The 24,388-nt window shown below is 33.2% G+C and overlaps 2 protein-coding genes across 2 annotated transcripts; both read right to left on the bottom strand.

Annotated features, from left to right (window-relative positions):
• Positions 1–1,673: 1,673 nt before the first annotated feature.
• On the bottom strand, positions 1,674–9,216 carry LOC120083438 (uncharacterized). Its single transcript, XM_090316914.1, has 12 exons — positions 8,576–9,216; positions 8,370–8,498; positions 7,938–8,132; positions 7,195–7,242; positions 6,987–7,115; positions 5,533–5,657; positions 4,408–4,518; positions 3,793–3,905; positions 3,429–3,543; positions 2,894–3,047; positions 2,237–2,381; positions 1,674–2,095 (listed from the first exon to the last, which is right to left on the bottom strand). Exons 1-12 carry the CDS (start codon positions 8,690–8,692, stop codon positions 2,031–2,033), a joined length of 1,446 nt encoding a protein of 481 aa, XP_090173040.1. The 5' UTR covers positions 8,693–9,216; the 3' UTR covers positions 1,674–2,030.
• Positions 9,217–10,083: 867 nt separating this feature from the next.
• LOC120082456 (26S proteasome regulatory subunit Rpn7) lies at positions 10,084–13,684 on the bottom strand. Its single transcript, XM_039037635.2, has 8 exons — positions 13,364–13,684; positions 13,136–13,250; positions 11,601–11,691; positions 11,375–11,520; positions 11,055–11,274; positions 10,840–10,948; positions 10,581–10,749; positions 10,084–10,476 (listed from the first exon to the last, which is right to left on the bottom strand). The coding sequence occupies exons 1-8, from the start codon at positions 13,497–13,499 to the stop codon at positions 10,302–10,304; spliced, it is 1,161 nt and encodes a 386-aa protein (XP_038893563.1). The 5' UTR covers positions 13,500–13,684; the 3' UTR covers positions 10,084–10,301.
• Positions 13,685–24,388: the final 10,704 nt, after the last annotated feature.

Below are 24,388 nucleotides of genomic sequence, written 5' to 3'. Positions count from 1 at the left end.
AAGCAAGAGATTGCTTACATCCAGCCCTCCACCTTTCCTCTTATTTCTATATTGTATTACATTTTGGCTTAAGACATTAATACATTTTGTAATCAATGCATCTTTTAGTTCCTTCGGCTCCATCTTCTTCATCTTCTTCTTCTTTATCATTGTTTACATTCATCGTTTAGTTATCAAAGGCAATCGCATACTCAGTCATGCGACTTAGAGATGGGATGCATGTAGCAACCCATCAAGAGGTGTGCATTGTGCGAGTATAGTGAGTTAATCCCCTTCGCTTGGTGTGAGGCTGTTGCAATGCTTGTCTATAAGCTGATTAGCTGCAATCAACTGTCCGAGAAGGTAAGTAGTGGAACACACTAAAGCAAAGTAAGCATTGTTCCTAGAGATAGGAACGATCTTATATTCGACACAACCATGCAGTATAGAGATATAAGTATGCGGCTGTCACCGAGAGGTGTGCGATACTTTAGTGTGGTGAGTTGGGATTACTCGAGCAACCAAATATAATGAAGTAACCTTATTATGCGTTAGCAGTTGCTGCATCTCTACCAATTCTTATAGTTAAACTTCCATTGCTCAATCTGTTTAGTTAGAAGTAGGAGTAGCGCATAATCCATTAACTTCTGTCTTTTTACTTTTATTCATCTTCTCAAACACATTGCTTCACAAACATTATTGAGTTACAAGTCTCTGTGTTCGACCTCGGATCATCCCGAGAAACTTGCGTTCTCGTTATACTTGGCGAGAAAGCAAGAAAACTTGTGATAGGAACGCAAGGTCATTGCATACGAGCTTAACGCATATTTCATATTTTCTAGTCCAACACATGACCGTCGACACATGGAGATTAACGCATAACATAAGACGCATATTTTTCTTCTCTCCTTTTTCCAACGCATTACCGATCAATCACTTAACAAAAATCACCTATCAACTATCAACCAAACACCATCATTTTAAAGAAAAGTGATCTTGACAAAAGAAAAGGTGATTTTGACCATCTCAAAGTCACTCCCAAACATGGTTAAAAATCTTTCTTGGCCTGTATTTGATTTTGTAATGATTTAATTTGTGTATCTATTTTATTTTATTTTGTCAATTTCGTCTTTGAGAAGTATGTAAAATTCAATCATTGTACTTTTCAATTTAGAACAAGTAAAAAATAGGGTTAAATTCTAATAAATTTCTTACATAGGTAATATGCTCACAACCTACCAAGATTAAAGTTTTACCTAATAAAATTTGACAGAAAAAAAATCTCAATAAAGGTTAAATTGTTACAAATTTAAAGGTATAATAACTCCATTGTTACAAACTAAGTTTCATAGGCTAATAAAAGTTGAGAAGCCAAAAGTATTTTTTTTAACCATTTTCAAACTTCTCATTTTGGTGCAAATTCTCATGACTATTACCTGTTTCCCAATGCCAAACAAAATATTCATTTTGTTGACGTGCTAATATTAGTATTATAATATTAATGTATTGCCTTTTATTATTTTTTACCTTCTACTTTGGTTACTCTTATACACTTTTATATATATATATATAGATCTCTACATATCTCTATATCGAATGGAATAGAATTACTCTCAAATTTAAGAATCTTACTCGTTTGGGAAAACTTTGTTTTTAATGGAAAACACATTGAACAACCTGCCATGGACACTAAATTGAGAGCAATAACAAACACAATTGAACTGCAACTTGAAGTAATCAGACATTGAGTTTGTGTGAGGAACTTCAGATGAAAAATGGTGAATCTGTGTACCTCTCAATTTCAAAAACATGAAAATCAAGCCATTCTTCTACTCAACTCTCAAGAAGGCAAAGGTAGAAAATATCAAAAAAGGCTGCGGCACCTTGAAAAGCCTATCATGGAGGAGCTTGTGGTGGTTAAAGAATGACGACGATGAGGATGAATTTGAATATTTATTTCTGTCAACGAATGAAAAACTGTAAATGCGTCTGTCACCAATTAGATGCATCCACATCGATTTGTATCCATCACTTATCTTGTCACGAACGAATCAGCTTGATCTTGAAATCAATCTCTTTAAGAATCCACGTTTGCGGGTTGTATTGATTTTCCTACCTGAAAGAGATCAGAAAGGGGACGGAAAAAATGGCGCAAATGAATATAGACATAATGACGTGAAGTTCCTTCAACAAATCCTACCAGAAAACAAACAGATGAATCACTTTTGTTTTAGAATAAAGAGTTCAAAAGGATTACCTTCTAGCCTACCAGAAAGCAACAAAGCTTCTTCTGCAATGGGTCGCCATTGTTCGGAGCACGAGTAATTGATCCCAAGACCAACACTTAATCCTCTTAGGATTTGGATTGTCCGGAGTATGGAAAAGAGTTCTTCTGGGAACGACTACAGCAGCAAAACAGAAAAAGAAAAACACTGTTTCTTTAGTTACTGATAAAAATGCATATGCCTATACAGAGGAGCACAATAAATTAGGGGTGCACATCCATCACTGTCAATTTTGGAAAAAAACCGAATTGCATACTCCTTTGTGTGGCAGCTGACCAACCGGCAGTCGGTTCAGTCAGTTGGTTTTGTCGGGTTTTCTCTCTTTCTCTCTTTATAGAGTAAGAATTTGGAGAAACTCTGAAAGAGATGTAGGCTGGGCTAGGGAAAGTGGGTTGTGCTGGGGTTTATTTTATTTTAACCAATGATAATAAATAATAAAACTTTAAAAAATTAATAAAAATATTATATAATTATATACATAGGTCAGTTTATTTAAATTTCTTTGGACTGACTGACCGATTTCTTTTTTAAATAAATAAACCGACCGACCTCAATTTGGTCGGCTTCGGTTGACCAAAAACCCAGTGTATTGGTGATCACCCCTACTGTCAATTTGCAAAGCCGAATACCTTAACACCAACTTTCTTTATTGAAGAGTCCTCTGCGAAAGGTTGCATCAACACCTTTCCCGGGGGTAACCTTGTATCAAACATCACCTGTGCCAACTTAAATAGTTCTTCTTGTGCATTTTCACAATTGCTTACTGTATCTATTCCAAGCTCCCTGAAGAACCATCAAAGAAAAATAGAATTAGTATGACGATGATCCATTGCTTAGACTTAGAAGGGGAAAATTTCCATAAATTCTTCAGTATCAAAATGGAAACAAAATTTTGTGTACCCTTCTTCAAGTAACCTCTTCTTGTTCAGTAGTCCACAAGAAATTCTCTCATCTTTCTTGGAAAAAATTAGTTAGTTCATTAGTCCTTTCAAGACTACTTCATTAAACCTCCTAGTTTTTAACCATGAAATCTTTAGCAACACTGAAAATGCAACATTAATTCTTAGAGCCAACTCTGGTAAGAAGCTTCCTTTCAAAGAAAATTTACTTCCTTTCCCAAAAATACAAGGTATACAGGCCAGCCAGACTATTATTTATTATTACCTGAAGGTTTCAGCTATTCCTGTGGTGTCGCCATCTGCAATATCAAGAACAAGTTTAGCATAACCAAGCCTCAACTTGTCAGGAAGATCCTTCACTTGCCCGTAATCAAGCAATGCTACCTGATAAAATGGAATAACAAACTGGTTTCAGCTCGATTCATGATCTAAACAGGGAAATTGGAAGTCAAGACGTTAAACTAGCCAGTTTTAAAGTCACCCAAGTATCAACTACTGAAATCCTCATCATCTTCCGCATACTACATTTTCAAGAGTCTGAGAAAGATGACTCGTGACAGCATGACAGGCCACAAAAATGAAAAGTTACTATGAGTTTAGAACTTCTATAGAAAATTCCAGTAGCTGACTTGCCTCGGAGCCTTTACAGATCAATATATTTCCTGGATGAGGATCTGCATGAAAGAAACCACTCTTCAGAATCATTTGCCCATATGCCAGTGTCAAACTACTAAGAATTTTCCTGCAATATTAAAATTTTCCTCGAAGGGTATAAGTACTTCTCATGAGAGAGAGAAAATATACTACTGGATAACTGTAGTGTGTCCCTCAAATAAGGGATTGTAATAAGAAAATTGAAGTAAATAGTGAGCCAATCACGATCAAACAATTATGTAAACCTGGAAAAATCAATGAGATACACCTTCCAAAAGGTATTGGAAGAAAATATGGAAAGTAAAAATTTGAACCCATGGAGAAGAGCAAGTTTCTTAAGGCCATGAGACAGAAAAAAGTGAAGTTGTCTCAAATACTAATGTGGGATATAAGTCGATGGTTTTTCAATTTTCAAAAGTAGATTTCTAATTCATACAATTGTTCTCGTTTTGCACTTCAGTCCCCAAATTAGGCAAAAACTGCAAGGGAAACAGTCAACCACATAGAAACTTCGCAGACAAGACACAACAGCCATGTCAATAAAGAAAAATCAATTAACATAAAGAGAAGTTCTCAGTATAAATGCTTACTGCTTTGCTGCTAAAGCAATCCTGCCACTAGCATCTATGCCTCTCTTTGCTATTTCATCACCAAGATTGATGATTGGAATTCCATCAATATATTCCATCACCAACATCCTCCTAGGCAAACAAAAGATATTCGATTACTAAAATCTCCATAAAGAGAAGAACAAACATATCTCACAGAGGTTCACCTAAGCTAATTCAGACAGGAGAAGAATTAAGAAGAAAGTATGTTGTGCTAGTTCGCTTCATTGGCAAAGAAGCTCGATGTCATGCTATGTGACAGTTGGAATATTCCTATTGATTGGATAGCATCATTTCATCAGCAACAAGATTTAAGTGGTTTCAGTCCCAGCATATATAAAACCAACTACAGTGCCCCGTAGTTCTAATTTCAATGCTCCACAAATTCCTCCAATTCTAAGATGAATTTGTTAATATATTTTATTGGAAAAAATCAATTACTACCTAGCAAGATGAAACTTTTGAAGACAATCTGTTGTCAGGATTGGAACCAATCAAAAGCAACTGAAGTCCTCAAATAAAAAAATTAAATAATAATAATGCTTATTTATTTATTTAAAATAAATAAATTAAATTAAATTAAATTTATATATATATAAATAAATCGACAGAAAAAGTGATGGTCTATGGCTACTGACCATATTTATGATAGGCCCTGGATTGCAAAGGTTAAATGCAAGTGTGTAATGGGTAGGGGGGCCAATATGATTTGTTAGTTAGAGTCGATCGCAGTGTGATAGGAGTTATGGGGCAGTGTTGTTTGTTGAGAGGTACTATTTTGCTTATTGCTTTCTAGACATTCTCTGCTCTGAGAATTATGGAGAGGTGTGGAGCTCTCAAATTTCCTGTGTTGCTATGGTTCATAAATAAAATCATGGCTTAGTCCAAACAATTTATTTAATGATTTTTTAAAAAGAAAAAATCAATACCAAATGAAGATAACTAACTATATAGCTTTTAGATAAAAATTAAAAATAATCACATTGGTATTAAGTTAAGTCGAGAGTTTAATTTATTTATGTACACCTCAAAAAAAAAATTATGTAAGTCCCATCAAATTATTTATTAGTCACATCAAGTTCTAACATAGTCATTAGTTTCATGTACCTGGTAACAATATTCTTCATCACTCGTGGCACCAATACCGGACTCTTTTTGTTGTTGGTATATAGAAAATGTCGGATCCTTTCAATAGCACTGGCCTCCCTCTCAAAGTCAAATTCATAACCAATCTTGAAAAGTTTAAAAGGAAGAGATTCCAAGATAAGAATCCATCATCGTGAGAAAGAGGACATGCAAAAGTTTGATATTATGAAATGAAGCAATCAAGAGCCTGAAACAATATCATCAATGAAATGTTTCTTATCCCAAAAGAGAGAGAGAGAGAGAGAGCCTGAAGAAACAAATAAAAATTTCAAGAATGAAAAATCCAAGATAGAGCTGCAGCTCTCACCTCACCCTGAAATTTTTAGTCAAATGTAATACATAACAGATCTCCACACATCATTTTTGGTTATATTGGGTGCCTCTTAATGAGGATGGAAGAGGACAAAAGCAAATCATCAATCCCTCACATGTTTAGGTGAATGAAGAAAACATGTGAGTGTGCTTTCTTTTCCCTTCCAAAAATCATTCTACTTTATTTATTTGTCTGTTAGATAAGAAACTGGAAGAAGTATTCACACAAAAGAACAACCTAAGAGATGTGGTATAGGGAACCTTCACGCAGAAAGCTACCAATGAAGCCTTCCAATTGATAATAATCATGATAGCAAAAAATTACAAATGTTGTGTGATTTGAGCATTACCAAGAAGTAGTATACTACACTTAGACTAAAAGAATCAAAAGAATAGAGCCTATCTTAAAAAATCCTAACATTTCTCTCTCTTCAAAAGTTCCACAAAAGGGCCCATGTAGCACAACTCCATAATATCCTTCCTTTTCCTTTATACACAGCGGGTTGATATAAAAATCACTCTACAATCTTCTCTATAATCCAAGGAGGGGTCTTTTTTTAGTACAATAGGGTAGGAGGATTCGAACCACAGATCACTTAGTCGCTAACGTATTTGTATGTCAGTTAAGTTATACTCACTTAGGCAACTATGGTGGGTTGATTCAGTGGTCAACAAGAGCAACATAACCAAATAACTTATAGATCGTGAATTTTACGGTCGATGGTGAGTTGAGAGTCTAAGATACTAAATATGCTATGAATTTTCTGACTCAATGTAAAGCAATCATACTTAAAAAGAGAAATAGCCTAAAGGCATCGTAAGATCAAATTGAAATATTCCATGATTGGTTGTGACAAGCAAGGTATATGATTTGCAATAAAGTTGAAAAAGCACTGTTAGAATCTAACATCAAAAGGAAAAGGGAAAAAACAAGTAGCAAAAGGAATAGCACCAATATAACTCCATTGGTGGGCTACGCCTCTCCTTTTTGAAAATTTCATATATTGATGAAATCTGTTTCTCAATTTTTTTTTAAAAGAGAGGGAGAAAGAAGAAGAAAAACATCATTTTCTGTAATCTCAATCAAAGAAGGATGATTGCACCTGTTTCTCTATTTCCTTAGTTACAGAATATAGATCGAATTTGATATCTGTCTTTTGCATGTATAAGGCAAAGGCTTGCAAATTACGAATATCTGTCATCATTAGATCCTCGGTTCCCGGATGTTGCACCTACCACAGATGAATTAGGCTTGAGTGAGATTAAGAGACTATAAATAGTGAGGATATGATGGGGCTTAACTTTCCTTACCTTGACCACAACATCATTCCTGTCACCCTTTAACCTAGCTCTGTGAACCTAAATTGAGCACAAGAGATACGTCAGGGATATACTTCACAATTTTTTTAGAAACACCAAATACACACTGTCAAATAATACTCTCAAGTACATGGAAGCTATTCCTAAAAGGGAATAAATAGTTAAGAAGAGATGATTATAAGCAAAGAAACACAGCAGTCAAAGCCATGTTTTGAAATGACAATGAATGCATGTCAGACAAACCAACCTACATATAATTTTTTTTTATGATTATTGTTTTGGATGTCAAAGTATTTCCATTTCTTCCTAGGAGTCAATGTGATTGGGAAATACAAAGTAATCCAGCAGTTGATACGCACAAATTTTCTCCAACAAGTAACAAACCCAACTGCCAATGACTACCTCATGTTTCATGAATTCAAGTTGTTAACACGACAATTTTTCTCACGGAGGGAGATAGGGCTAAGTAGAGCAAAGAGGATTTTCTATGAAATGGAAAATTAACACTACTAGCCTCACACAAGGTGAGTGAATAGGTGAAAGTGTAATAATGAGCAAAGACTATTTCTCTTTCTGGTAAATATGTGTATTGAACTCATAATTCAGTAGAAATCTTGAATGTAAACTAGGTATTGTAAGTAAATTACTCCGAGTTGTCTAATCATTTAATAATCAGAGTCATCCTTTGATAAATAATCACTATGAGTCAGACTCAATAGACTTTGAAGAGATACCTGAGCAATCGAAGCCGAACCAAGAGGGTCAGGATCAAATGTTTCAAAGACATCACCAAGACTTCTTTGCAGTTCTTTCTCCACAACATGTTGAACAACATCAAAAGGTGTTGCTGGCGCTTGATCACACAGCGTAACAAGCCTCTTCACCCATGCAGCAGGGGCCAAATCCGGCTTCCCAATAACTTGAGCAACCTCATTCATAAAATCCAGCTTCAAGTAAGTCGATTATTCTAAAACTAAAACCGTGATTCAAAAAGAAAAAATAGCAACAAAATTGAACAACAAAATGAAAGTAACAAATCAATTGAAGTGCTTCACTTTCTCATTCGATGGAATTACAGTAGAGAATAATCTATCCTACAGAAATGATAAAGAAACCACCCATTTCAGGAAAAGGGGAGAGAAATAAAGTGTCTGTAAACAGAATACCTTAAGGAAGAAACCACCCATTTCGGAGCACATAGCATATATCTTCTCAGCTGCGTGTTCATGCTGACTCTCCCACATTGCCTCCTGTTTCTGCACATCCTTCTCAAATTTCACCCGTAGCTGAAGCACCTACAATACCCACAAAGCAAATTGAACCCCCAACAATCTAAATCCCACGCACTAACACTACGAGCATAAAGACAGACCTTGTAACCAGTGTAGATATCTGCAACACGAACCCAGAATTGAAAAGAACGTTCCCAAGGTCTGAATTGAGCGGAGAGCTTCTCTTGAACATCTCTAAAATCAAAACGAGGGAACATGGTGGATTTCTAGCTCCTATCTGGAAATGGGTTCTGTCAGTTCAATGCTTAGAGAGCCTTTGATGATACTCAGCGTCAGGCGTGGCCATGAACGACTGCTTGGAAGGAAACAAAAGAGTGCCCTGTTCAAAAGCCAAGTGGGTCGATGGCCCATTAAAGGGATAGTATGTATAAAACCTTTAGAAATTGTGGCTGAGAAACCGTGGCAAATCCTAGCACATGCATAGGGTTTCTTCAGTTAGGATTTTGGAGTTTCCATTTAAAGAAAAATTCCCAATTTGTGACCTGGAGTATGAACAAACAAAACCCAATCCTCTTGTCACTTCAGCTTTTACCTGACGTAGTTTCTTAACCAGCTGCTGAACTTCTCCTTCCCTGTCTTCTACTGTTTTAGAATTAACGCCGAACAACAAATCCTCTATGTGATTATGGATTTCCTTGAGGTTCTCTTCAATGTGCCTCTAAAAACTAAAATGGGATTCGCTTACAGTAGCTAAACTTTTGTTCCCCATGCTAAAATGCCTAGCTATTGGTCTCCTAGACGTGAAGGTGTATCTATTTAAAGTTAAAACTTCAAGCTAACAGTGGTAAACTATTCTGAACTTTCATAATTTTTCAAAAAAAAATAAAAATAAAAATAAAAATAAATAAATAAATAATCTGAACTTTCATAATATCAACCATTTGTAGCTATTCTATTTAAAATAAGTTCAAATCACCAAAATAAATTTAATTTTAAAAAATTACTTCAAAATTGTTGTAGCAATTCAAACTATTTGTTAATAAATCTACTCAAAATCACATAAAAATGGTTCTCCTCCAAAACCCCTATCAAAGTAGCATTTCTATTTGACTTAGACATTCTGTCAAATTCATACATTACAAAATTCTCGTGGAAGGTCTCCGTTAATTTACTTTTCTTTTAATTTATACAATTTACAAAGTTTAAAAATATAAATTGATATTTGTCTCAAACTATTTATCATGATTCAACTATTCAAAGTTTGACCAATTCACCATTTAAGTTCAATAAATATCCAAAGTACATTTTATATTTCAAAGCACCTTATAGTTTGATGCAAGCAAAGATAATAATCAAGGGGCCAATGATTCATGCAGTTAAACTTAAATTGCCAGTAGATTACTAAAGTGAACTAGACTTAACGAAAATGGGAATTACCATAGTTTTACTCAAGATTAGAAATTCAATCCCCCGTTCCATAATTATTGCAGTAAGACCCCATGCCATAATTATTGTAGTAAGATAAATAAAATTCACCGGTGGGTTTATTACTCCACGCAGTACTCAGAAGTCACTACAAACGGAAAGATAAAAACAAACATGCACCTGGAAGAAGAAAAAGAGCCATGAAAGGAGTAGGTATCGAGCATTCAAAGAACAAGGTACTTGGTTAATAAAACAAAATCAAGTAATATTGATAACAGTTAGGCACGAGTTGTCAATATGTTTAAAACAAAATTACAACGCCATTTTCACGAAGTTCTAATGCTCAAATTTCATCCGTGCAATGTCGCTTTTTGGCTCGAGTGTTGTATTGTGATGAAACCTGCATTAACCAAACATATTTCAAATAAACTAAGAGCCTAGTTACAGATCAATTACACGAGACAACTTCTGGATACGGTTAAGCAAGAAGTCTCCTTGCTTGATGGTAGCTTGGTACAGAGCATTCTTTGAATCAGGGCGATTAGTTTCAAGAACACCGGCTACTTTATCAATCTTGCAATGAAGTTTTCCCGCAGCAATGAAACGAGATAATTCCCTGACACCAGAAATGCAAATTTATTAGAGGGAACACGATTCTTTAGACATCATGCAGATAACAAAAGCTTCTAATTCAGATAAAAAAAATGCATGACCACTTACAGATCAATAAATTCCACAGATACTCCAAATGCCTTTGCCATAGCTTCGATAGTAACACTCTTATAGGACTCCAAAAACTGGGAATAAACAACAGTTCTAACCTCTCTCATGTAATATCTGAAATGCGGATGCAAGTAACGGTCTAATTTTATTTGCTCTGTCAGACCAGCTGCAGTCGTGCACGTAAAGGAGATAAATGAGTACGAAACAAGTAGACCGTCAATCATAATTTTAAATATGGAAGAACATTTCCACTTACCAAAGGCTGAGAAAAATGATTTATATTGACAGTCATACAAAGAGTTCAAAAAGTCAGAAAGATATGGGACTTTTCCAATCACCGTCAATATTTCAGGAGCATCAACTACCTACAGGAAATCAATTAAAATTGATAAGGCAATTGCAAAACATGCCAATTATCCACGTTACAAAAAGAAAAAGTCAAACAAGCTGAATGAAAATCCGTGGATGTACCTTTTGCTTTAGAGACACTCTGTCCAATGATATAATGCTTGTGAGAACAGTATAAAATATGAATGTATCATAAGGAAAAAGTTCATAGGTGGTGAAAGTTGAGATGGAATCCAAAAACAAGTTGGCTGCTTTCTTAAAGTTCCGAGTGGACATGCAGTACAAGCCTTCATACACCTTCAGACGATTCTTTCTTTCCCAATCACCACCTTCTTCGAACAAGCTGGTGCAGAGAGAAAGTAATCACAAACAAGAACATGCATATACTTATTTTTTAAAAATAAGATACCACATGTGATAATTAAATTCATATTTTGGCATACTTTTTCGCTTTGTCAATACTTTTGGAGATCAGATCAAAATCCATATAGAAAAATCCAAGCTGTAATGTATGGAAAACCAAATCCATCTTTAATCCAACTGCAACTGTTTTGCTCTCAGTTACCTTGAGTTGCTCCAGTGCTTTGTCCTGAGTTCAAAATGTAGAAAGTTATGTGGAAGTCATAGGGCAGTCCTATAAGAACTGAAGAGAAAATTTGAATAACCAACCTTATCACCAATACGAATGTAAAAAAGTGATTTGGCCAAATGAGCTTCTCGAACTTCACTTTCACCCAAGTTTTCTTCAGCATCAGCAATCCTAAGTAAAAGAAAATAAAAGAATGGCTAAATCTATAAGCATTACTGTTAATAAAATAAAATAAAATAAATGAAGATTAATCATAATAACACTCAGCAACTAAAAGGTACATACACTTGAATTTGGCTGGCATGTCCGTGTCTAACAAATGTCGGACTCTCCAAAATTACGACGCTTGTTGGACACGTGTCAAATAATAGTTGTACAAATTTTGGAAGATATTTACATTGGGACTTTTCTTGAATGAAAACTATTGCTTTTATTTTAACAAATTAATTTTTTAATTAAAATTATTTTAAAAAAAAAAAAAACCCTAAAATAAAGATTAGTTTTAAGATTTACTGCTATGGAACAGGGGCAAAAATAGAATGAGTCCCAAATTATATGGACTAATACGGTATTTTAACCTTTAATAGAGGCATTCTTGTCATGTTCATGTCCAAAATTTTCAATCATGTCACCATGTTAATGTCGTGTCATATCCACATCTGTATTTGTGTTTCTTAGCTTAGCGTTACAGCTATAAAAGTACTGGCCATTCATTATCTACTAAAAACTGAGATCAACCATGAAAAGCTTCCTTTATTAATTTATTCATCGAGGGGAAGGAATACTGAGATTGAAGTTGTGCTTAAGTTCATTGGACTATATTTCTCCTTACTTGATACTTCCAACATGGGTATGGTAGTTTAGTTTCTAAGAAATAATGGTTGTAAATAAAAGATGAGGAGAGAAAGAGTGTTTCAAATTGAGCCTGGTTTCAAGGGAGACTTCTAGGTTCCTCAAATTACCTAGAACACTATTTTCATACTTGCACGGTTGGCTATTTGATATATTTTAGTGAACTAGAAATATAGCTCCCATCAGTACGCATCCAAGAGGCACTTTGCATACTGTACGACAGGGGAATGCACATACCCAAATGCCCAACTCATCGCATTCAACTACTATAAGGCAAAAGAGATACCAAAGAAGGTCACCATACAAAATCAAAATATTCACTGCAGTATAACCTTCCAAGTTCCACCAATTAGTAATTTGGCAATGTAAGGTCACAAAATGGTAGAATGAGATCCAAAGGCAAAGTAGAAGTATCCCATACAAAATCAAAATATTCACCGCAGTATAACTTTCCAAGTTCCATCAATTAGTAATTTGGCAATGTAAGGTCACAAAATGGTAGAATGAGATCCAAAGGAAAAGTAGAACTACCCCTCTAGTATAAGAAATATACACCTCCATGGGAATTAACTGAAGTTTAAAGCCTATGTGTTGAAATGAATTGAACAACAGCTCCGCCATTAAAATGACTGAGTGGGTGCGAAACTGTTAGTCGATTCACAATTCGACATAACTCGAAGAACTTCAGCTGTACTCTCCTAGATAATCCCCATACTAAGAAACACTCGAAAAAAAACAGATCCAAAAGAATATAGAAACTCACTTCTCATCTAGCTTCTTCAACTCCTCCTCATTCTTCGCACGCATCGAGTCCAACACGCTCCGATCCAAATCCAACAGCGAATTGCCGGTTAGGGTTTCGTATAACGGAGCCATATCTACGCAATACAAATTACAAAGAAGATAATTAAAAAAACCCATTTCAGGAGACCGAAATCACAATGCTAAGTCGATGAAATTCGTTAAGAATATGAAACAATGAGCGAATTACCATCTGCTTTAACGGAGGCCAATACTTCCTCTGTGAGACGGACCTTCTCGATATCTTGAACATCGGGATGAGTTAGAAGGAAAAGCTTGTGAGCAAGAACGAGATGAGGCTGCTGAGTTCCCTCTTGGCCTTCCATGGCGGCTGAGAAATGAGACGACTCGCTGAGTAAGGAATTTGAGCTTCGTTTCTACGATGCCTTTCTTGCGGGAGGAGGCACCAAGGTAGCAGTGAAACCAATTGTGAGGGAACTGGACTGCTTTATTTTATGGGGTTTTTTGTTTTTTTTTAATGAATGACCAAATGAAAAATAGATATCTTTCTAAAATGGAATGAAAAGTGTTCTGCTTATATCGCATCACGTGAATTTATCCATTTGACCTTAAAAACCATTCGTGTGCTATAATTCATAAGTTTTCTTGATATTTGATACTCGATCCTCAATACTCAATACTCTACACTCTATGCTCTATGTTATATACTAGCTACATCCTATTTGATCCTTGATCCTTAATATTCGATATTCGATGCTTTACGCTTTATGTTATATATTAGCTACATGCTACTCGATCCTCAATTTTCGATACTCTACGCTCTATGTTGTATGCTTTATGCTCGATTCAGAAGTTCACTTGATGTCATTGCTCTAATGCTCTATACTATAGGTTTGATGCCTGATGCAAATAAATGAAGGGGAAAAAGGGAAGGGGGAAAAAGAAATGTACAAAAAAAAAAGAAAGAAGAAGAAACTAAAAAAACCAAAAAAGAAAAAGAAAAACGCTACAAAACGAATAAAATAGAATAAGAATGCATTTAGAGTTAAAGTGGTAATTTCTTACTGTGATAACATAAGCATAAGGCCAAAATTCCTTGGTTTTTAAAAGAGTAGACATTTTTCATTTTTGACATTTATTATGGGTTATTTATGCCATTTTCACTTATTTTCTAATGTATAGTATTTTTTTTTTTAATATATATATATATAGAAAAAATGGCAAACTATTTTTAAAAAATAGCAAAAAAAATACTAATAGACTTCCATAGCGTCTATCACATATATCGATGATAGACTTTAAAAAATATTAAATTTTTTTAGGTTAAATTATAAAAAAAAATGTCCACGAACTTTACACTTTGTGTCAAAAATGCCCATGAAGTTTCAAAAGTTTCAAAAATACCCTTAACCTTTCAAAAGGAGTTCAAAAAATACTCTTGTTCTTAGTTTTGGATGGAAACTGTTAAAGTTTTGTTTCAAAAATACTCATGAACTTTCAAAATGTTTCAAAAATACCCTTAACTTAATAAAAGTTCAAAAATACATCCACCATTAGTATTTGAACAAAAATCGTTAATTTCTTGCGACAAAAATGACTTTAAAAATAAAAAATAAAAAATGATCCTATTAATCAATTTGTTTGAGGTTTTCTTAAATTCAAAAATAACCAATTTTAAAATAAATTATATAGATATCCTCATTTTTTTTTCATATAGGTACTTTCATATTCTCTTACTTTTTCAATTCTTAGTTTACACCAATTTTCTCAACAACCAAAATTTTAAGTTAAAACATAAAGTTTCACAAAATTTCAAAATCAAAATCTCTTTTTGAAACTAAAACGATAAGTAGTCAAACAAAAAAAGTAGCGGCCTAAATCGTGTTAGTGAAGGAACTGTGAAGTTCCGTAACATAAGTGGAGATCGGCCCAATTTTATTTTCACATCACAAAAATTTACATAACAAAATATGCATTATTTCAAAGAGTACGACATGCAAGAGAGGGAAAAATAAATTAGGATTGAGGAAAGACTTACCCTTAAAGAACTGGAACCTTCTTTACGAAATCCCCTCTCCAAAAATGATCACGAACAATTACGATCCAAGATGGCCACTACCACAAGAGTTTCGTCTGTATTCTTTTTAAGGAAGAGAATTATCATGAGTTGTGTGGGCTCTGAGATTTTGGAGAGGGGTAGTAGATTGAGAGGAGAATGAGGTAAATTTTACAAGGAGATCTTCAACATTCAGAGAGACACTACTCTGTCAATCTTCTGTGAAGAAAATGAATAAGTGAATAAAACCAACCACCTATTGCCATCAGAGAGAAAATAGGGAAATTAAACTTCAAAAAATTAATAATTTAATAATTTAAAAAATAATTTATTTATATATATATGATAATCACTTTATCATATAATATATATTAAACCATATGTTATATCAAATATAACACGTAACCTATAGTTTTTATATTGTATCAAGTACAATATAACCTATAGTTTTTATTTCTCTCGATAATGCATGACATTTAATGCAAATCACATTTATATTAAATTTAATTATACGAATCTCATCCATATAATATAATTATTATTTGAATCATATTTAAATATTTAATTTCTCTTAGAATAAACTTTATACTATAATGTATCAAATACATTATATTAATTATATCACATATAATTAATTGTCTCAATTAATTTGAATAATTCAAGTTAATCCAAAATTAATTCTCTGAGCTATAGAGGGGACATTATGGACTTGTAGATTGAAGCTCAGATGGTACTTTAATAATTAATTAAACTCCTTTAATTAAATCATTCAACATCCATTAACTGTCGATCACTCCACTAAAGATCGACAGATGTACTCTTCGCACTACAGATATATTTTTGTGTCCATTGGATATAACCAATCAACAGTACGATGACCATTCACAAATTGCTCACATATACAATTGGACCAAAATTGCCGTTTTGCCCCTGAGGTACATATAATTTTTTAAGTACTACTAACCCCTCTATTGAATAGTAATTCATAGTCCAACTATGGCCAAACTCCTTTCGAACAAAGAGAGGGTGTGGCGTCACATTGTTCAAGCCCTAGAATCAGCCCTTAAATGAGCAATTTATCTACTTACCCGGACATTAGGGAAGAAGTGAATTCCATCTCGTGTGGCTGTCTCCTAATCAAACGAATCCCAAAATGGTAGGCTTATTGAGTCAGCGATCTGGTTACTCTCATCCATATAAATCAAAGGATCGCATTTATAGGCAAAAGTTCACAATTCATCAGGATTTGGGTCATGGCACGTCACCTATAGTCATCCTGGTGAATTGAAAGTCTCTATTATTAGCGACGTTATATAATGAGACTAGTCATTTCATGATCCGGTCTTATACAAACTTTTTTATATAGAAAACTCTCACTCACATGTCTCTATATGAATGATCATGATCAGATCATTTGTAGCACTTTATAACAATTGTAACATCTATAAAACAGGTCGTATTCGTAGTGTCACCAAGATAAGGTACCCAGCCTTATCTATCTATTATAGACCATTTAGGTTATCACTTAAACATGATTCACATATATGTCTCTACATACATGTTTAAGTTATAGATGATAACCTTGGATGTTAGTTTATTAGTTTGTGGGTTAATGCTACTAAATGTCGAATAAAACATTTCATATTTTATTAAATAAATAAAATGTTTGTACGTTACAGTTACAAACTACAAGATCTACGAGATTTAGGGCATCAACCCTAACAGTTGGTTCTTAGGAATTTAATATTTATTTTAGTTCTTAGATAGTTATTGAACAAAGGAAGTCGTCAAGACGTTTCAGATGTAATTCGGGCTTAAATGAAGCAATTAGCAAGCAACAGAAGGCAAAACGGTGAAATCGAGCAAGAAGAGGTACGACATGGTATAAGCTTTGACACTTGTGCCCTGCGCCATTCACAGAGACAGTCTGCTAGGCAAGTATTGCAGTGCTACCTTGCCAGCATCGCTCTTCATTTGATATGCGTGCATGAAGAGACACTCCTTCCAATTTGCTCTTTGAGGTGCTTCATGAGGGGACCCTCAAGGTCGTTGTGTTTTGGTTGTTGAGAAAACCAGTGTAATATGAGAGACCTATATATACGATAAATAGTCAAATACTTTTTTTATTTGACTATTTATCGTTTTGGTATATTTCAAGAAGAGATTTTGATTTTGAAATTTTGTGGTATGTTATATTTTAACTTAAAATTTTGGTTCTCAAGAAAATTGGTGTAAACTAAGAATTAAAAATTTTGGTTCCTATGTTCCAAATTTGTTTTTTTTTTCCTCTTTAGTTGTCTAATTTCAGTTTCCATACTTTCAATGAAGTCTGAGCCTATAATATTTGGGTATCGAGGAAACTCGTAGGAAATTAATTCCTAAGTAGGTGGCCACCATGGATTGAGGTGTTGACTTTTTAACCATTTATTAAGGTTGTATCCTTTTTTTACCACTAAGCTAAACCATGATAATTATATATAGATGCACCATTTGTTTGTGTACATATATAAGTAATTCATGAAATTGAAAGTTGTTAAATCTAATATTCATGCTAAAGTTCAAGGGGTAGACAGAGGATTTCTCAAATTTTTATCATTGTTGCTAGGTTAAATTACACATAACACTTTTGGTGTTTACATCAATTTCAACGATCTCTATACTCAGAAAATATTTACTTTTAACTTTTGAATTGATTGTTTATTTTTCGAAGACCCATTTTTTTATTGTTTGAACGAGAATGCATATCTTAACTAATTAAGTTTTGTTTGGGTCAAGATTATAATCTGTGATTACATTGTTAGCATAATTATTTTAAATCTATATTGAATAGATCAACTCTAAGATCATTCATGCCAAATTTTTAAAATTAATTAATATACTAGTTCATTGAGAAAGATAGCTTCAAAATGATGATAGCTTTAAAATGACTATTGTCTTCCTCAACCAAAACTTCGAATGCCCTTGGTGAGATCTCTCTGTAGATGGGATTCAAGAAAGACTAAGTGCGAATTGTTTTGATATATTGGGGACCATAACCTATGGTTTTTTTATATACTAATTCAATTAGGATTCCCATCAAACCTTAATTAAATAGGAATAGGCTTCTACCCATTAAGTTCATATTCAATTAGGAATATATGACCTTATTTAATTAGATCAAAATTTAATAAAATAACCCTGTGTGATAAAATATTAATCCACATATATAGTCCATATTTTAATTATATGTATTATTAAATATGTCTAACAATTTTTCACTTGGGCTATGTCTATGAACTGAATGTAATTAAATCACATAAAGCTTAAATTGTCGTTTGGTTTAAAGTTTTATAAATGTCAAGGAATTAATGATGTCTGAGACTAAGATTGATGGGAATTAATGATATATGTGTTTGGTTGTGCAAGGCTATGTCTGTGAACTGAATGTAATTAAATCACATAAAGCTTAAGGTGCCGTTTGGTTTAAGGTTTTATAGATGCCAAGGAATTGATGATGTCTGAGACTAAGATTGATGGGAATTAATGATAACTGTGTTTGGTTGTGCATGGAAATGTTATCAAGAGTTTATGCGAATAAATTATTTTTTGTATTTAATTTGTAAAATTAATCATGAAAACTTTCTAAAATTTTAATAGATTAATTGATAAACAATAATTTCAATTCAAAGTTTTGAGAAAAATTAATTAATTAATAATCAAATAATAATATTAGTTAAATTATTAATTACAAGTATATGTCAAATGAGAAATTCATAATTAAATTTAGGGGTCTTTTTAAATATAAAAAAATATTTAAAAATATTTATACTTTATAGCAAAAAGATCCAAAAGTACAAACCACTTTGGAACTTTTTGCTATGAAATGTAAATAAGGATTTTTCTATTTATAAGAATTTTTCCTAAATTTACTTGATTACATAATTTGATGGGATCAATTTGATGAATTTATATAATTACGATTAATTAATAAAATATATAATAAATTCTAATTAATCAATGATAAACTAATCATAGTTATTAAGAAAAATAAATTCATATTATATTAATCATAATGTTCATTAACTAACTACAGATATAATTAATTAATTAATAGTTTTATTGCATCGATTCTTTACCATTTATTGAAAAATAAGTATGGGTATATATGTGTATGTATAAACTAATGTATTCAACTAAAATAGAAATTAAGTATATATTGAGTCGTTTTAATATGTATATGTATATAGATATATATGTGTGTGTGTGTGTATGTATGTAAATTAATTTATTAAATAGGAGTAGTTAAATTCATGCACAATAATTTAAAATATAATATAAATTTTTATAAAATATCATTTAATTTTCATGTAATAAATAATTTAAATTAATTAATTTTAATAATATATAGAATAAAAGAATTAAAAAACGTATTAAAATAGGAAAAAGAGTGGGAATGAAGAAACCCCACCTTTTTGGATGAGTATCATTCATGGGTATGATGGATGTATGGGAATAATTTATTCTCGTGCCAAAACTACAAAACTTGTACCAAACAATGGGATGTTTATCCCTTACTCATTTCCACCTTTACTTCTATCCCAATTTCCTTAATCCAAACATCCCAATGCACATAAATAGGTTATTTCAATAATAGAATTTTCCTTTAGTTCAGTCGGGTCCATCTCCTGTATCAGCACGGAATCAAGGTAGTTTTTGTCACTGCCCTTATAACTAAACCTTCCTTGATCATCAGTTTTAATACATTCAATGGCATATATCAAGTATGGATGGTAGTATGGAAACTATATGCAAAGTAATATAGCCCATATCTGTTTGTCCAGATTTCTTAATGAGATCATTCTTATAAATTGTATGCTAAACTACATTTGCAAAACTGTATGCATGATAAACAAGTTTAAATAATAAAACACAAACCATCAACTTTATTCTATATAGAAAATGAAAATATTAAGGTCAAAAAAACATTCTCAATAACAAACTTCCACCAACCCATGAAATCAGAAAAGTGACTAACATTCATGTGAGCAATATGCTCATGAAGAAAAAAACTTTAGATGGTAAACCTTTAGCCTATAAATCTGCCACTATAGAGTTTGTTTCTATGTGTTCTATCGAAATCTGACCATTTTTAACTCTTTATTTCACAACTAGAAACTTCACGTCTACATGTTTAAACTTTGTATTGCCTCTGTTATATTGGATTAGCAAACTTATTATCACAAAATAATTTTAGTGGTTTTTCCATGTCAACCACCATTCGTAGCCCTGTGACAAGATTTCACAACCATATTCCATGATTGGATGCCTCATAACATGCTTCAAACTCTGCAACTATGGTAAAAGGAGCCAAATGTGTTTGTTTAACACTTTTCCAAGATATAGCTCATCTAGCCAACACAAAGATATAGTCTGAAGTAGACCGTAAAGTGTCTTGGCATCCAACATAATCGAATCAAAATACCTAATGATCTCTAAAGCATATTTTCTCCAATAAGTGAGCATATACTCTTTTGTTCTCTGTAAATACCTCATAACTCGTTTGGCTACTTTCCAATGATCTATTCCCAGGTAGCTCAAATATCTACCAACACTCCAATTATGAACGTAATATCTGGATGCATACATACTTAAGCGTAGATTAGACCTCCAATAGAGTATGCATAGGGAACCTTCTGCATCTCCTTCGTCTCGAGTTTAGTCTTGGGCATTGGCCTAAATAAAATTTATCACATTTAGCGACATGGGTATCTCTTAGTGCACAATCTTTCATGTCAAATCTACTCAAAAAAATTTCAATGTAGTTTTTGTAACGACCTGACTTTCTTGGATGGTTATAGGATCGTTATACCACATGTATGTATAAATCTTAAACGAATTTTTTACAAAATTTCACTAAATCCAAAAGAATTTCATAAATTACAATTTTGATATAAAAGAACATAAATTCATTGTTTGGAGGTACCTAAATTTAATGTTCTGGATACCCCTAACTTCAATGGAAAAACAAGTTAAATAAGTAACTAAATAAAACAATAAAGAATTTAAATGTTACTCCTAAACTAAAACATAAAAACATGAGAAAAACAAATGTGAAAGTGATATCAAGTCTCAAGGCTCAGTCATGGATTCTTCTCATCATTCGTCGATCTGTCATTGTCTTTACTTGGAAAAACATAAAGATAAAAGGATGAGTACAAGAATACTCAGTAAGTAACCCACTATTGGACCCATTAGGTGTACATGTTAGTCTTCCTATCAAGACAAAATTGTGCATTTGGAACATAGACGTAGGCACAGGCATACAGGGCGAACCCAAAGGCATGCTTTTCATAAGAAGTGATTCTAAAGAGTCACAATATCATAAGCATAGGTGGCAATCCCATAAGGACGCTGAAGTATTCACAGGGATGTACAAAGTCCAATAAGAGTGCCAATTACCATTAGTCTAACATGCAACGTACACCATCCAAATTCATGACAAGCTATAACATATTATAATAATCATAGTAACATAGCTCTAGAGTTCCCAGAATAGGCTCAACAGTCTATACATCGGTCAATCATGGTAAAACATACCATCACAATAGAACATGCTTTCAGTGTATTCACAATCTTAACATCAACCTGGGGTTTGAGGACGAACTAGTAGTTATCACTTACCTCGATAAAAAACTCAAATAAATTTTTATCCAAACAACTAATCTCCTTTAAACCTTTAGAAATCTTAAGTCAACCCAAAGCATGTCTCGCTCCAATTGCACCCCAACCTCAAACAACTATTTCAGTCCTATGCCAAAATCACAAACAAGGGTTGTATATCCCAATTGACAGCATATATAGGTAATATAGAGAGCCTTAAAAAATTAAAATATCACAAGAACCTCACCGAAAATCTCCAAAACGAACTTTTACACAGTTGGACAACCCGCCTAATAACTTCAAATTCCTAAGTCCAACCTTCAAAATTATGGGTAAATTAAATCTTGGGCCAAAAATTACACCAACATCAATGTGAAAGGAGTATGTAAATACTCACAACGAAAAGATCATGTCCCAAATATTATTTTACAGAGCTAGAGTTGACAGAGGACAAAAACTAATATACATTTACTCTAATTAAATATGCTTTCACAAAAATTTGGAGAGGAAGAAGGATTAAGAATGACTTACCCTTGAAGAACGACTTCTTCACGTTTCCTCTCCAATATATATCAAACCATATGCAATATCAAATATACCACATAATCTATGGTTTATATTATATCACATATAATATAACCTATAGTTTATTTCAATAACCTACAAAATTAATGTGAATCATGTTCATATTAATTCTAACCTATAATTTTTGTATGAATCACATTCATACAGATAATATTTGAATCATATTCAAATATTTATTTTCTCTCAAATAAACCTTTATATTATAATGTATCATATATATTATATTAATAATATCTCATATAATAAATTAATATTATAATGTATCACATACATTATATTAATGGTATGTTATATAATTAATTCCCTTCAATTAATTTGAACAACTCAAATTAATCCAAAATTAATTCGATTTTCATTAATCCCAATTGAGCTAACGATGGGACTTTATGAACCTATAGATTGAGGCTCCAATGATACTTAATTAAAACTCTTTAAATAAATTAATCAACTTTTATTAATTGTCGATTACTCTAATAAAGACTGATAATTGCACTATCCGCACTACAAAAATATTCTGTATCAATTTGATATATCCAATTAATAGTGCGTTAACCCTTTACAAATTGCTCGTAAGTATAGTTGGGCTAAAATTTGCTCGTAAGTATAGTTGGGCTAAAATTACTATTTTGCCCATCTAGTTACATACATTCCTCAAATGAACAATTAGTTATAGTCCAACTATAACTTGACCCCTTTTGGGCCAAAAGATGGTGTGACACCACATTTACCCTTTTCAAGTCCCAAAATCAGCCCTTAAAGGGGCAATTTTTAAAATTCCCTACCAGTAAGGAATGATAACTGCGTTATTAACTCCTCAATCAGACGGATCCCCAAAATGGTAGACATATTGAGTCGACGAAACTGGTCACTCTCATCTATGCAAATCAAAGGACCGTCTTCATAGGCAAAAGTTCACAACTCATTCGAGATTCAGATCAAGTCACCTATGGTCATCTTGGTAAAATGTAAGTCTCTTTTAGCAAGAGTGTTATATAGAAAGACTATTCATTTTGTGATCCAGTCTTATACAAACTCTTTTTATAGAATATCACGGCAACACTTTACAACAATTGTAACAACTACAGAGTGGGTCGTATTCGTAGTGTCACCAGGATACGGTACCCAATCTTATCCATCTACTATAAATCGTTCAGGTTATCACTTAAACATAATCTTGATCCGTCTTGTATATCTCCACATACACATTTAAGTTACCGTAGATAACTTTAGATCTTAGTTTATTGGTTTTTGGGTTAATGCAACTAAATGTCGAATAAATACCTCTTATTTTATTAGATAAATAAATTGTTTGTACAAATTCAATTACAAACTACAATATCAGCATTAATCCCAACACAATGGACATTCCAAAAACAACCAAAATACCTAAAAACTTACCCAAATCTCAAGATTCCAGCGAAGAACAAAAACAATGGTGGCTTCACGACGGTTCAACGACCGACGACGCCTGAGAGTGACGACTGATGATCGATGATTGGCGTGATTGTGATCGAGAGAAGCGAGTGGCGGCTTCACGAACAGGTGCAGCGACCCATGAATGGAATGACCGGATGAACTAGTGGCGACCCAAACAGACGCGTGTAACGACGGTGATGGCACTTCGTAGTGGACAATGGTCTGGGCGATGAATGCACATCAGCGTCTGGTTAAGCTGTGAATTGTGAGAAAAGGTGGGGCACGACACTTCGTACGAAGAAGAAAGTAGATGAAAAATTTTCTTTTTTTCCCCCTTTCCCTGGACGCTCTCTCCCCCTCCCATACACACACACATATATATTTTAAAACCAAAACCCTCACTTATTCTTCCTTTTCCTTTTCCAAATCTCTCTATATATATGCACATATATTTTTTAATCTTTCTTTTCCATCACATCAAACCCCAAACAAATAGATCTCTTCCCAACAAATTTAAAATCCAAATAAAATTTAAACCCTCCAAATCCCCAAATTCAT

Source organism: Benincasa hispida, chromosome 8, assembly GCF_027475165.1.
Source record: "Benincasa hispida cultivar pf3 chromosome 8, pf3_genome.v1.1, whole genome shotgun sequence".
In the NCBI taxonomy this organism is placed as follows: domain Eukaryota; kingdom Viridiplantae; phylum Streptophyta; class Magnoliopsida; order Cucurbitales; family Cucurbitaceae; genus Benincasa; species Benincasa hispida.
This window is presented reverse-complemented; position numbering and strand designations above follow the sequence as displayed.

What these genes read in the sequence shown, in the direction of transcription:
- LOC120083438 (XM_090316914.1), bottom strand. Translation starts at nt 8,692, where the DNA reads ATGTTCCCTCGTTTTGATTTTAGAGATGTTCAAGAGAAGCTCTCCGCT. An exon ending in ATATCTACACTGGTTACAAG is followed by an intron (nt 8,499 to 8,575) that starts GTCTGTCTTTAT and finishes TGGGTATTGTAG; the next exon opens with GTGCTTCAGCTACGGGTGAA. An exon ending in TGGGTGGTTTCTTCCTTAAG is followed by an intron (nt 8,133 to 8,369) that starts GTATTCTGTTTA and finishes TTTATGAATGAG; the next exon opens with GTTGCTCAAGTTATTGGGAA.
- LOC120082456 (XM_039037635.2), bottom strand. Translation starts at nt 13,499, where the DNA reads ATGGAAGGCCAAGAGGGAACTCAGCAGCCTCATCTCGTTCTTGCTCAC. An exon ending in GGCCTCCGTTAAAGCAGATG is followed by an intron (nt 13,251 to 13,363) that starts GTAATTCGCTCA and finishes TGTATTGCGTAG; the next exon opens with ATATGGCTCCGTTATACGAA. An exon ending in TTGAAGAAGCTAGATGAGAA is followed by an intron (nt 11,692 to 13,135) that starts GTGAGTTTCTAT and finishes TCTTTTACTTAG; the next exon opens with GATTGCTGATGCTGAAGAAA.